This window comes from Typopeltis vanoorti, chromosome 22 (genome assembly GCF_054136105.1).
Source record: "Typopeltis vanoorti isolate ZY-2024b chromosome 22, IOZ_Tvanoo_1.0, whole genome shotgun sequence".
In the NCBI taxonomy this organism is placed as follows: Eukaryota; Metazoa; Arthropoda; class Arachnida; order Uropygi; family Thelyphonidae; genus Typopeltis; species Typopeltis vanoorti.
Window position 1 is genome coordinate 14465310 of NC_143570.1, and position 13049 is coordinate 14478358.

At 33.1% G+C, this 13049-nt stretch overlaps 1 protein-coding gene across 1 annotated transcript in view; it reads left to right on the forward strand.

The window, feature by feature from the left end:
- Positions 1–634: 634 nt before the first annotated feature.
- LOC150094175 (uncharacterized) overlaps positions 635–13049 on the forward strand; it is a 108898-nt gene continuing 96483 nt past the window's right edge. The window contains exon 1 of the mRNA XM_090412415.1: positions 635–834. Coding sequence (XP_090268541.1) covers positions 694–834 — 141 coding nt within the window. The 5' untranslated portion in view covers positions 635–693. The remainder of the gene's footprint in view (positions 835–13049) is intronic.

Consider the following 13049-nt stretch of genomic DNA (forward strand, 5'->3'; position numbering starts at 1 on the left):
AATATTCTCCAGTCTCCCGATTTCAAATTTATTCAAGCGTTGGCCTGTCTCTTAAGTAACTATTTCTACCATCAGATTCACTCTACATTTCCAAAAACCCTCAAATATTTCATTTACACAGTTTGCACACATTGAATCACTTGCTATTAAAACTCCTCTTCTTTAATTAATACGCTCATATCTTGGCAATAGCTAACAATTTTTACTTTCTTACGCTGCTTCCCCCCCTCCCCAGAGAATCATTTGATATCCTCTTTCCCAATTATACTTCTTGAAATAAGAATCCTTTATTTCTTAATATCATTTGATAAGTAATGGGATGCAACACGTGAAATCACACCACTCATCTATGGAATCTTTGGTCTGGTAAAATAATATATTTTTATTTGTTGCTTGGCTGTGAAATGATAATCTGATTTTATTATTAATATTATGGCTATTTTTGTTTTTTGATTTCGTTTTTTTTTGTTGTTTTTTTATTTTATTATTTCTTTTTTTTCAAATATGTTTTAATTGGCAAGAGTAAACAACTTAAGTGTAAATTTATTTAACGAAATAATAATAATCGAACTTATTTTCTAATTACGAAACCTATCTCCTTCATTTTTCTTGAGGGCGCTACTTTCTCTTTCAGTAACCACCCGTTGAAGAAGACGATTGTCGGCTCTGTTAGGTCTTTGTGAAAGAGACAAGATGGCTAACGAAGAAGGTGAGGTTGCTTTGTCCAAAAAGAAATTAATTGATTTACGAGTAGTAGATCTTCGTGTTGAATTAGAGAAGCGGGGCTTGGATAAGACTGGAGTGAAAACAGCGTTAATTGAGCGATTAAATAAAGTAAGTGTTCTAGTTGAATTGCATTTCCTTAAATGTATCATAGTTTTTCTGTTGTTTAAAAAGGCACCATTTTGTTCCGTGTTGTGTAATGAGAGTGTGTAGTATAAACGAACAAAAAAACTTCAGTAATATAATATTGATAATAATAATCTTCGGTATTGATGTGGGATTATAAAATTCATGCTAAATTAGATTATTAGGTGTGATACTTATAATTATTTATTTACCGGAGTGTGTATTTTGCTTTATTGATCAAGCCGAATTTGGATGCCATTTAGTTTTTTTATTTTTTCGTGTATAATTTGTAGAAGCGAGTTTCGTTATACTTTTGTATATACTGAATTTCACTAATTTTTATTATAATTTGGAATTAGTCATGAATTTTACTATATCTGAACGAGTCTGCCCGAAAAACTCGACCACAGAATTCGCCGTGCCTTTGTATTTATTGTATGGGCGGGAAAAATGCATATTTTCATCCCCCCCTCCAGTAAAAAAAAAAAAAAAAAATGCTGCCGAGTACTGTGACATGGTATCCAACATCAATCCGAGATTAATAGTAATTCCTTCACACATTTTGTGTAATTTCATTTCTTTCATATTTGTAAGTTCTAATTAATTTTTTTTTAAAATTGATCTGTGCATGCTTTTTATACAGTGCCATAAATATAATATAATAATGCATGCTATCTTAAAACAAATTTAATGCTTTATATTTCCCATCTGAAAAGATGCAAACTGATTATTAGTATGTGGTTTTGAATGTTGAATAATTTAGGAATTATAGGAATCTGTCCTAAGCACCGCTTTGCTGAGATTGCCAGCCAGTTTTGAAATTTTACTACTATCCGAAGATGAAGTGGAAATTTATGAAATGGTTGTGAAAGTAAATGTGAAATAGATTAAGGATTAATTAGTATAGACAGTGGGGTTTGTGTGGAGTGCCTGCAATGTTCATTTCATAGGTGATGCAGAGATATGGAAAATTATGAACAGTGCTGATGTGGTTTTTTAAGAGAATTTGAATACGCTTTAAAGGTAAAAATGAATAAAGGATGGAGTTTAATGTGGCTGAATTTTGACATTTTGGGATGCACAGATGGAGGATCATATTCTATCAGTGGAAATGGAGGCTGTAACAAGGTATTTGGAGGTAATAACGGTTGTGCTAAGATTTTTTTTAAGAGGTTAACAAGTGTGAGAGACCAGAGCCATCTGCAAACTTGTGCAAGGCATTGCATATGCTTTTTTGTATGCCGATGATCCCCACAACTCCACGGAAGTCATGGGTTAATATTAGATCATGGATACGTGATGTAATGTGTAGCAGACACTATAAATGGTGTTTAAAAGAATGAAACTAATAATTTTAATGAAGTGAATGACCAAATAATGAGGAGCACTTCTTGGGATGCTTATGCAAAAGACTTATGTACCCTGGACATTTCTTGACTTAATGTCATATGATAATTCTACATAATTAAGTCTAAATTATTACTAGGTTTCCTATATTATTACATTTCATTCTTCTAAGATACTACTAACTGTATCAGACTTGATCTTGGAATTTGGGATCTTACTTACCATCAAACATCTATTTTGCTAATATAAATTATACTTGATGAACACCGTAGTCCCCGTCCCCCCAATCTGAGGGTTCACTATCCGCAGTCAATCCTGGTCTGAAAATATTCAATAGAAAATTCCAGAAATATACAATTTATAATTACATAGGCAATGTGGATACTGGATTCAACATTATTTGAAAGACGAATGTTTATGGAAACTATGAAAGTTTCATAAGTTGACCTGAAAGCTTACAAGAATACAATCTTCGGCATCCTCAAGTTGCCTTAGCTTGTACTACTTGACTTAAATAGCTAAGGCAACTCGGGGATGCTGAGGATTGTATTCTCGTAAGCTCTCAGGTTAACTTACAAAACTTCCATAGTTTCTACAAACATTCTGCTTTGAAATAATATTGGATCTGATATTCATTTTGCCAATGTAATTTTACATTGCAGAAACGAAGCTGTATAGTTCTTTCTTTTAGTAATCGACAATTCATAAATTTTAAATTGCACACTGTTCTGAGTAGTTCTGAATTATCAGATCGACTGTCACGGTATCACAGTGCTTGTGTTCAAGTAACCCAAGAGAAGAGAAAGAAGCCATAAAGTGTTTCCTTTTAAGTGAAAAAGGTGAAAGTTCTTGACTTCATAAAATAATTAAATAATAAAAAAAAAAATGCATGCTGAGGTTGCTAAGATTCCATTCACATATATTACAGTATGTTATAATTTTTCTATTTTATTATTAGTTATTGTTGTTAATCTTTTACTGTGCTTAATTTATAAATTAAACTTTATCCTAGGTATGTATAATGTATAGGAAAAAACAGTGTATATGGGGTTTGGTACTATCTGTAGTTTCAGGTATTTGTGGGGTGTCTTGGTATGTATCCCTGCAGATAAGGGGGACTGCTATGTTCTCATTTTCATCTCCTTATTTTTATAATGGAGTTACTACCCAGATCACTTTGATAATAGACTTGTGTAAGATAGGCCTTCCATCTTAGTCAACACAAAGATGGAAGGACTCCTTGGACGTCCTGAATAATGATAGGTGTGAGCTATATGCATAGAGTTGACTGAATATCACTTATAGTTCCATTTGCAAGTAGAGAAATTTACTATGGTTAGCAAAGTGTCATGGCTATAATACTAAACTTGGTATGGTGCTAGTTATCTCAGTAAATTGATGTTAGGGATTGCTGAAGTTTTACCTGTTTTCACCTTAGAGATGTCCCATTTTCATCTTCACAGCATGGATATTTTGCTCTGGATAACAAATGATTGCAAAAAAGAAAGTTGAGAAATTATGGTGGCAACTTCTAACTGCTGATGGAAGAGACAATGTAGAAAGAATATGAAATTGAGTGAACTGAATATTTGTGAGAGAGAACAGTTAATTGGATTTTCCTCATCTGAATATTGTTAAGCAGTTGTAACCTGGTTTTAGAAGCACCACCCCAAATGAAACACATTTCTAGGTTTGGTGGATATGGGATTTATATTATTATTAATTTATATATTAATTGTACATATGTGAAATATATAGAACTGAAAAGAAGCTATGGCTGAGGTAAATTTGTACCTGAGAGGCTGGAGGTCAACCCAAGAAGGAAAATCTGGTCATGTTTGCAGATTTGTCATTTTCAAGAGAAAGGGAAAATGAGATTGTTCTTGTGATAAATTAACTGCACTGTGCCTTGGTTGTATTGGAAGTTCAGGTCATTCCTATCCCACAGAAGGATAGTAAGGAGATTGGCATTTAAGGCATTGGGTATGAAAGATCTTGAAATCCTGAATGACTGTACCACAGGGCCTGTCAAAGAGGAATGGAGTGCCTTGAGATCATAGCCATCGATATAAAGCTAGAGAAGTCGATTCATGTGTAGGAGGAATAGCAATGAAAGTATAGAGATTTAATGACTAAATAGGAAATTGGCAACCAAGTTTTGTGTTATAAGTTGCTTGAAGATTTCAATTACTGAAAAGCAAACAAATGGATGGATGCTAGAAAGGACTGGTAGAACTTTGATTCCTTAATGGCTGACAGAAGAAAGCTTAAGATATGTGGAAACATTGAAAGAATGGAAGAGACAGTAATAGAAGATAAAATTCCTGGACAAAGAAGTGTAGACACTGTGTTGGAAGTGACTGAACTTCAGAGTTTGAAACCTCCAGAAAAGCATATGAACAGGACCACATGGGAAGGACTGGAGTAACCATATGGTATCTAATGTCCAATGACTGAGTTGTAGAAGGTGGTATTTTGCTGAGCAGGATTCTGTGCCACATTCAAGCTGAGAGTGACCACATCATAGCATTGTAGATTAACATTGAGTCTGTTAATAGTTGTTTATATCTGATAAATGTTTTTGCTATAATCACTAAATCAGTGTTTGCTTGATCACTCATATTTCTATATGTTGCAATAAAATCCATAAATTGCAATAAAAATTTTCATTAAAACTTCCATTTTGCTAAACTCATGAAGAAAACTGCTTCTAGTTTTGAATTAATAAATAATGCAACTGTTTCATGTTAAAATTAAAATTTTAATGTTAAAATTAAAATTTTTGAAAAACAAACATACAAAAGTAAGTTTTCTAAATACTTTGAAGTGGAAGGCATATCAAATTTTACAAAATTGAAACAAATACCAATTATATGGAACGTTTCATGACTTGAGACTTTCTGGTAATAAATATTGTGGTAGTTACGACACAGTGAGTTTATTGACCAATGCTTTTCTCAGCTGATAATTTGTGGTTTCTACTTTGGCGATGCACTTATGTATTGAACCATCCCTTAGAATATGATAGCTGTGAACAAGCTAGTAATGTAAGATAGTGAAGTCCACTACTGTATTTACAACATTAGCATGAAAGCATCTAATTAAAAATAACTGAGTATATTTACAATTTCATCTTAACACGTTCGCTGCCACGCTACTTTGGCATGGTCTGTTCCCCTACGCCGAGCAGTTTTACTTCTTCAAGGTCAGTACGATAATCTCGTTACCGGAGGTAAACGTCCTACGAGTATACTCGTAGTTGGCTTGTACAGAGCATATACAGTCTATGAGAATACACAGTTTTGAAGCTAGCCCCACAAGCCAAGCATTTTCACTTCTTCAAGGTCACTACAATAATCTCGTTCCCGGCGGTAAGCGTCCTACGAGTATACTCGTAGCTGGCTTGTGAAGCAGGTTTACCCACTACGAGTATACTCGTAGTTGGCAGCGAACGTGTTAATTCACTAAAGAGAATACCATTCCAAATTTAAAGTCCATTCACTACTGCAGAATAAGTCAGATTAACAAGAGGAGGAGTCCCTTACTTTATTTTATTAGTCCACTGTTAATTAGTTGCTTTTAATATCTAAATCCTGTCATGGCTATGCAAATCATTAATATTTGCAACATTTGTCCTGTTATTAAGCCATCTATTCTTTTCCCTTAATTTTACAAGTTCACGTTGCTTCAGCAGTTCACAAAGAAGTGATGAATTCTTAGTAGATAACTATAGTATAACACGTATGCCACGGTAAATAACTTATGTAAATATTTTGTCTTATGTCTTATAAGACATCAGTACAATGATTGAACAATAATAGGAATTGAAATATTTACATAATAAAGTTATTTACTGTAGCCTACATGTTATTCTATAGTTACATATATTCCACAGGTTTCACTATATAAGAAAGTCTCAGTAGATAGCATGATCTTGAAAGCTGAAACTTAAAAATTTGCTTATCTGGATGTGATGATTTTGTATGTAAAAATAGTTGGCTAGTTCAATTAAAAATTTTTTAATTACAGACAATATTAAACAGTTTGGGAAATTGTTATCCTCGATTGTTATAAAATAAATTTTATATTTTAATTTAATTTAGTTTTAATTTCATCCCATTAGGTTTATTCCATGAACACACACGATTGTTCATAGAGGGATTACAATTTTTAAAAGCATGCATGCTACTGTTTTTTGAATTCCTATTGTTCAGTCATTGTACTGATTTCTTATGAGACATAAGATGACATAATTTACTTAAAGAAAAAAGTTATTTACTGTGGCATGCATGTTATTTCTATGGCTATGGATACTCCACAGGTTTCACTATATACAGTTTGCTGAACAATCTGGTTCTTACATACAAGATTGACTATTTTGTATATAAGAACAGTTGGGTTGATTTAGTTGTAGTTGAATTGGAAATTGACTTGCTCGTATCAGTTGCAATTGTGTGAAGTGGGCGCATTGTAGTAGGACGTTATTACAAGTGATGGCTGATCTACAGCAGCATTTCTCAATCTTTCTAAGCCCAAGGACCAGTAAAATGCCTAAAACAAAACAATTCAACGGACCACTAAGTTACAGAGGCGTAGCTGGGGGGGGGGTGATCCTCCCTGGGTGGCACTTTTTTGGCATTTAAGAAATCTTGCCACACTGTCTATAAAACAGCAACTGAGTGATGAAATAGACTTCAATAATGTCATCGACAATTTTACGAACAGAAAAGCAAGAAAAATAACATTTTAGAATGTTGGAATTAAAGTTTTACTTCAAAAATAAACATATTTTAATTTATTTCCTTATACGTCGTTTTGACTTTTTGTAATTTTTTTGAAAACCAATGGGAATTTCCAACATTTTGGAAAAACTGCCATTTATAACATAATAAATCTAAATGCATGTTTTGAATAATGAAACATAATTAAATTGGAGGTAAACGATTAAAAGTGTATCAAATAAATAATATAATATAATTATGTTACTACTTACTTTTAATGAAATGGTTGAGCTTCTCGGCCCTTGCAGAGTTGCTGGATATCTGGCCTAATATTGGTCAACTTCAGTCGAAGATAGGTACACACTAAGATGAAGTCTATTTTTTTATTTGAAGGAGTGATGAAAATCCTTTCTCACAAAGATAGGTTGTAGAAAACTGCATGACGATTTTCAATGCTCCAGATAATTCTGGAAATTCACTTCTCACCAAAGGCAAGATCCAAAATCAAGCCAAACCAAGATCACGGAATTGCATTTTAAGTCTACTGTCAGTTGAAAGCTCAATTAACTGTTCTTTTTTCGATAATGAAAGGTCGTTCTCATGACTGCAAGCCTGAAATGGATCATGAACCCACAGAAATTTCTTATAAAAGTTATTTGGAAAATATGTTTAAAAATTCAGTTTCAGATTTTTGAGGTGGTCACAAACCCTTTCCAGAAACTCAGAATTAACAAAATTATAATTTTCCACTAAAAAGGATTCCAATGTTGAAAAAGGTGCCAATTGTCTGTCATTTACATAATTAATCCATAAAAATCAAATGCCATTATTTTGTCGTACACATCAAGAACAGTTAAAGAATTTCCCTAAAGGGAGAGATTTAGTTCATTTAATCTCAGAAAAATGTCTGAAAGATAGGATAGTGTTGATAACCATGCATAGTCCATGAGGAATGATGCAAAATCAGAATTACTTTCAGTTACAAACAAAACTGCCTTAATTGAAATAGCCTTATTAGTACTTTGCCCCTGGAAAGCCAGCGAATTTCAGAATGAAGCAATAGTTGTATATATTCACTGCCCATTTCATCGCAGAGTACCGAAAATAACCCATTATTTAACGGTCGAGTTTTAATAAAATTAACTAGCTTTACAGCGTTGTATAGCACAGTTTTAAATTCTGGTAGCATTCCTTTGGAGGCTAACACTTCCCTATGTATGGTACCCAATTCATACCTGGACCATAGAAACAACCCCACTATGCCTGGGTGTGAGCTCCAACTGAACAGAAGACTATACATTTTTCCCGCCTTTGTGTATTATGTAATTATTGAGTGTGAAATATTTCTTTTCCAGTTGATCAGGATGGCAAAGTTCTACAAAACAGAATATCATCATGAATGTTATCATGCGCATATCTTACGTAGCATATTAACTGCGCATCATTTGTAACATCTTGTCTATTTTTAACGCATAATGAAGACTCTTCTTTAACTCTTTCGATTAACTGAGATTCTACATCACCTGCCATATCATTAATTCTGCGACTGACAGTGTCATTTGAAAGAGGAATCAAATCAACATCTTTGAGTAACTTGTTGCCAAACATAGTTTTTACCACATCTTTTATAGCTGGAAGTACAAATTTTCCCCGATAGAATGAGCTCTCCCTGTTTTCAATATGTACAAACTTAAGAGATAGGATGCTTCTAGTTCCTTGCTATTAATGGAACCCATGGCCGAAAATATCTTTCCCATGATTTAATGTCCCTAAGCGTTGCTGAAAAATTTCATTGGCTTATTTTTCACATCACAATGTTTAGTTTCTAAATGTCGTTGGAGTTTCGCAGGTTTCATGCACTCTTTCAACAACACTATAACACAAAACACATTGAGATTTCTGTTCACTTTCATCTCCATGCCAAGTAAACCCTAATTCCAAATATGAACTGTTATATTTCCTACTGTATTTTTTCTTTGAACTGCTTGTTTCTTCTACTTTAATAGTATCAAATGAAAAAAGCAAACGAAACAGGTGATGCTAACCCTAATTGTGATACACGTTGTAACAGCAAGTAAACCCATGTATCACAATTAGGGTTAGCATCACCTGTTTCATTTGCTCTTTTTTCAAAATCCTAGTTCTAAGCCACTTTTCCATTGTTAAAAAACGTTTTTGAAAAATATATAAATACTGGGGTTAACCTCAGGACTTTGTCTAAGTATCACTTAGCACTTCTGAAGATATAACTGAGCCTTGGATGAAGGAAGGAAACCTTCAATAATAAAAATCAATAAATAACAAGCACTTGGTTGAAATGTAGATAACACATTTTCACTTCAAATCTGACAAAGCAGCAAGAAGGCGGAAGCAATAAAACTATATTGTTGTTCACTTCTCCCTTCTTATTCTGCTGCTAAATTTGTAGCAGCAGAATGACAAATAATAAAAGAGGGGTGAACTAAACAATAATATAGTTTTATTGCTTCCACCTTTGAACATTCTGAAGCTATTTGTTGGTTTTTTTTAAGTCTCCATTTGATTTCAATAATTTTTACTTATTCAATTTTAATTTGTTTTGTTTGGATAATTAAAAAATATATATTTAAGTCTGCCTGTAGACCACAGGTTGAGAAACACAAATCTACAAAGTTCAGTACAGGGAGGACTGTTAGCATTTATCCCTCATCTTCACTGGAATGCATAGGGGATACTCAGTTTTACAGAAAACCTTGGAATGGTTATTTGTATGTCATTCTTCAGGATTTGTATAAGCTGTAAAGATGGAAAAAGGAATAGGGTGTTCATAGATAAATTTAAGATTTTAAGTTTAGGATCTACATAAGGATGTTTATTTTCTTGGTGGAAGTGTAGGATGCAAGAGATCTTGAGGTGATGGGAAAAATTTGAACTTCAGTGGACAGTATTGATATGCAAAATTGTTTTGGAGACACCCTATAACATACATTGCTGCAGCACTGCAGAGAATGTTGCTGGTAGAGAAACAAGGGTGATGATAGTTCAGTTGCATAAAGCTCTAATTCATTGATGTGTGAAAAGTGGATTGCTAGGAATATTGCTGTAAGCCAGGGAACAGTGATGAATTCAAATTATTTAATTAGCTTATTCTGGATTGGGCAGAAGAAGCCATGTTAATAAAGAACCTCTGAAATGAGCTAGTTAGCCATGACTGACTCTTGAATACTCCTACTTGCAGTTGTGTAGGATGAGTACTAACCACCATCTATCTACCAGTAATATTTTTTTTGTCTGTAAAGAATACTACTTTGGATAATAGTATTTTTTTAATCATGCAGAGGTTTCTGTGGTTAAGTTCAATCGAATCATTCTGGTTTTGTGACCACATATTTAGTTTTAAAAAAGTCTTTTTTAATAAAAAAAGTACTAAAAAACAAACCCGACAAGTTTCGTTAGTTGTTGAACTTCAGGGATAAAGATAACTAACACTTTAAAGCACAAACTATAAGAAATTAAAAAAAAAATTAATAACAGATCTATACAACCGTTAATACGTGTTAGCTGGAAACAATGCTATTTGATGTCTCGTTCTGTGGTTTGCTTTCACTCTGTCCGAGGTCTGAACTGGGTAAAGTTTTAATAAACGCTGACCAAACATGATCTAAAATTAAGCCTTGATTTTTGTTGCATTGTGTAGGAATTTTAATCATATGCCTCTTTGAATTTTCTTGTGAAACAGTTTTTATCAATGTAGGACATGTTTGTTCTGTCCCAGATTACATCATGACCAGTAGAAGCTGTGTGAAATGCCAAGCCAGACTTATTTTGTCTCTTTTTTTGTAAGTTTTTTTTTATGTTCACTCATGCAGGATTTCTCCTGATCTCCCTGTCTGGCCTATGTAGCAGATGCCACAGGAACAGTGAATATCATCAACTCCTGGTTTTTTCATTGGGTGATGTGGGGTTTCAGAGGATGAAGAGATTTTGATATTTTTTCAAGTGGCAGGAAAGTCACTTTTATGTTATACTTGTAGAGAAGTTTGACTAATTTATCTGTTACATTTTTGATACAAGGAAGGGTGGCTGTGTTCTTGAGAAGTCTTGTTTATTTAAGTTTCTTGTAGGTGCTGCATTGAAAAATTCCTACACAATGCAACAAAAATCAAGGCTTAATTTTAAATCAAGTTTGGTCAATGTTTATTAAAAATTTACCCAGTTCAGACCTCGGACAGAGTGAAAGCGAACCACAGAACGCGACATCAAATAGCATTGTTTCCAGCTAACACGTATTAACAGTTGTATAGATCTGTTATTCGATTTTTTAACAAACTTTTTTTGATGTTCATAATACCAATAAATGAACTTGTTTTTTCGTAATTTCTTATAGTTAGTTCCTTAAACTGTTAGTTATCTTTGCCCTGAAGATGTTAGTCTGACGACTAATGAAACTTGTCGGATTTGTTTTTTATTACTTGTTTAGTTTTAAAAAAACAGTCTTTTTTAATAAAAAAAATAATTTACAAAACCAGAATGATTCGATTGAATAATATTTTTTTGTCTGTAAATTGTGTTCTCTGGCTAATTTGCCTGTGTTAGAATGAAAAACTTGTTTGCAGGCTAAAAATCTGTATCACATTGATTAACTCAGCTGAAAAAGCTATATCAAGATTCCTCTTCCCATGATGAAAATTAATTTGGATTCCTTACAGTTGAAAGGTACAATATTCTGCTGTTCTTCCATTTGCACTAGAGATGGTTGCTTCTGAACAGGATGTCAGATATTTTTAAAAATTCTCTGCCCAGGTGCATTAATTTTTTTTTTTTTTTTTAAACACTTGAAAGCCGATAGGAATTATTGACAGGTCACTCCTGGATATGTGGTGGATAAATGACTGAATAACATTAGTATTTTGGTGAAACAGGTTTAAATAATTTACAAAACCGGAATGATTAGATTGAATAATATTTTTTTGTCTGTAAATTGTGTTCTCTGGCTAATTTGCCTGTGTTAGAATGAAAAACTTGTTTGCAGGCTAAAAATCTGTACCACATTGATTAACTCAGCTGAAAAAGCTATATCAAGATTCCTCTTCCCATGATGAAAATTAATTTGGATTCCTTACAGTTGAAAGGTACAATATTCTGCTGTTCTTCCATTTGCACTAGAGATGGTTGCTTCTGAACAGGATGTCAGATATTTTTAAAAATTCTCTGCCCAGGTGCATTAATTTTTTTTTTTTTTTTTTAAACACTTGAAAGCCGATAGGAATTATTGACAGGTCACTCCTGGATATGTGGTGGATAAATGACTGAATAACATTAGTATTTTGGTGAAACAGGTTTATAGTAGTGGGTTCAGAGATTCTAAATGAATTATTTAGAATACTGAATACTCTGAATCAAGAAAGGTGATGGTGACTGGGTGACATTTTTTCCAGTTAAGGAAATGTGCTAAGAATATGACAAGCATAAATGTCAATTGATAGTATCTGATGGAGAAAATGAGTGCAAAGCTTACATTTGTGTCATAACAGACTAGACAGGCTAAACTAATTTGCATTTCTCTAGTAGCAGTTAAAGCACTTGCACTGGAATTGGTAGATGAAATCTGTATAAAGTCCATATTGGATTTGTTAAAGGTTGCCCTGTTTTATTAATCTGGCCATACTTTATAATAAAGTAATGAATTAGTTTGCTATACATTGATTTTTTGGGATTTTTCAATTGCCTTTTTCAGAATCTAGAAAAAAATTAATCTTGTCACTTGGAATGATATTTAATTTGGAATGGGTTTATATGTCTGGCTAGTAGATTGGATTAATAGTCAGATATCACAATTATATAGTACAGCAATTGCAATTTCCCCGAACTCACTACTATGGCCATTGTTATTCATCCATAATATCAGTGATATTTGAATGCATTGCAAGGAAGCACTTTGCATATTTGCAGATATGGTGCTATTCAGAAAGATTTCAATAGCTACTAGGTTTGAATGTTAGCCACAAAACAGAAGATATATTCATTGGTGGGACTGTACTAGAATAAAGTGGAATGTGAAGAGATAAAGATAATTTGCTTGTATAACTCTTCAAATCTATTAGCCTAGATTTGAAGCACACAAAGAAACCAAGAAATGTAAGAATAACATGC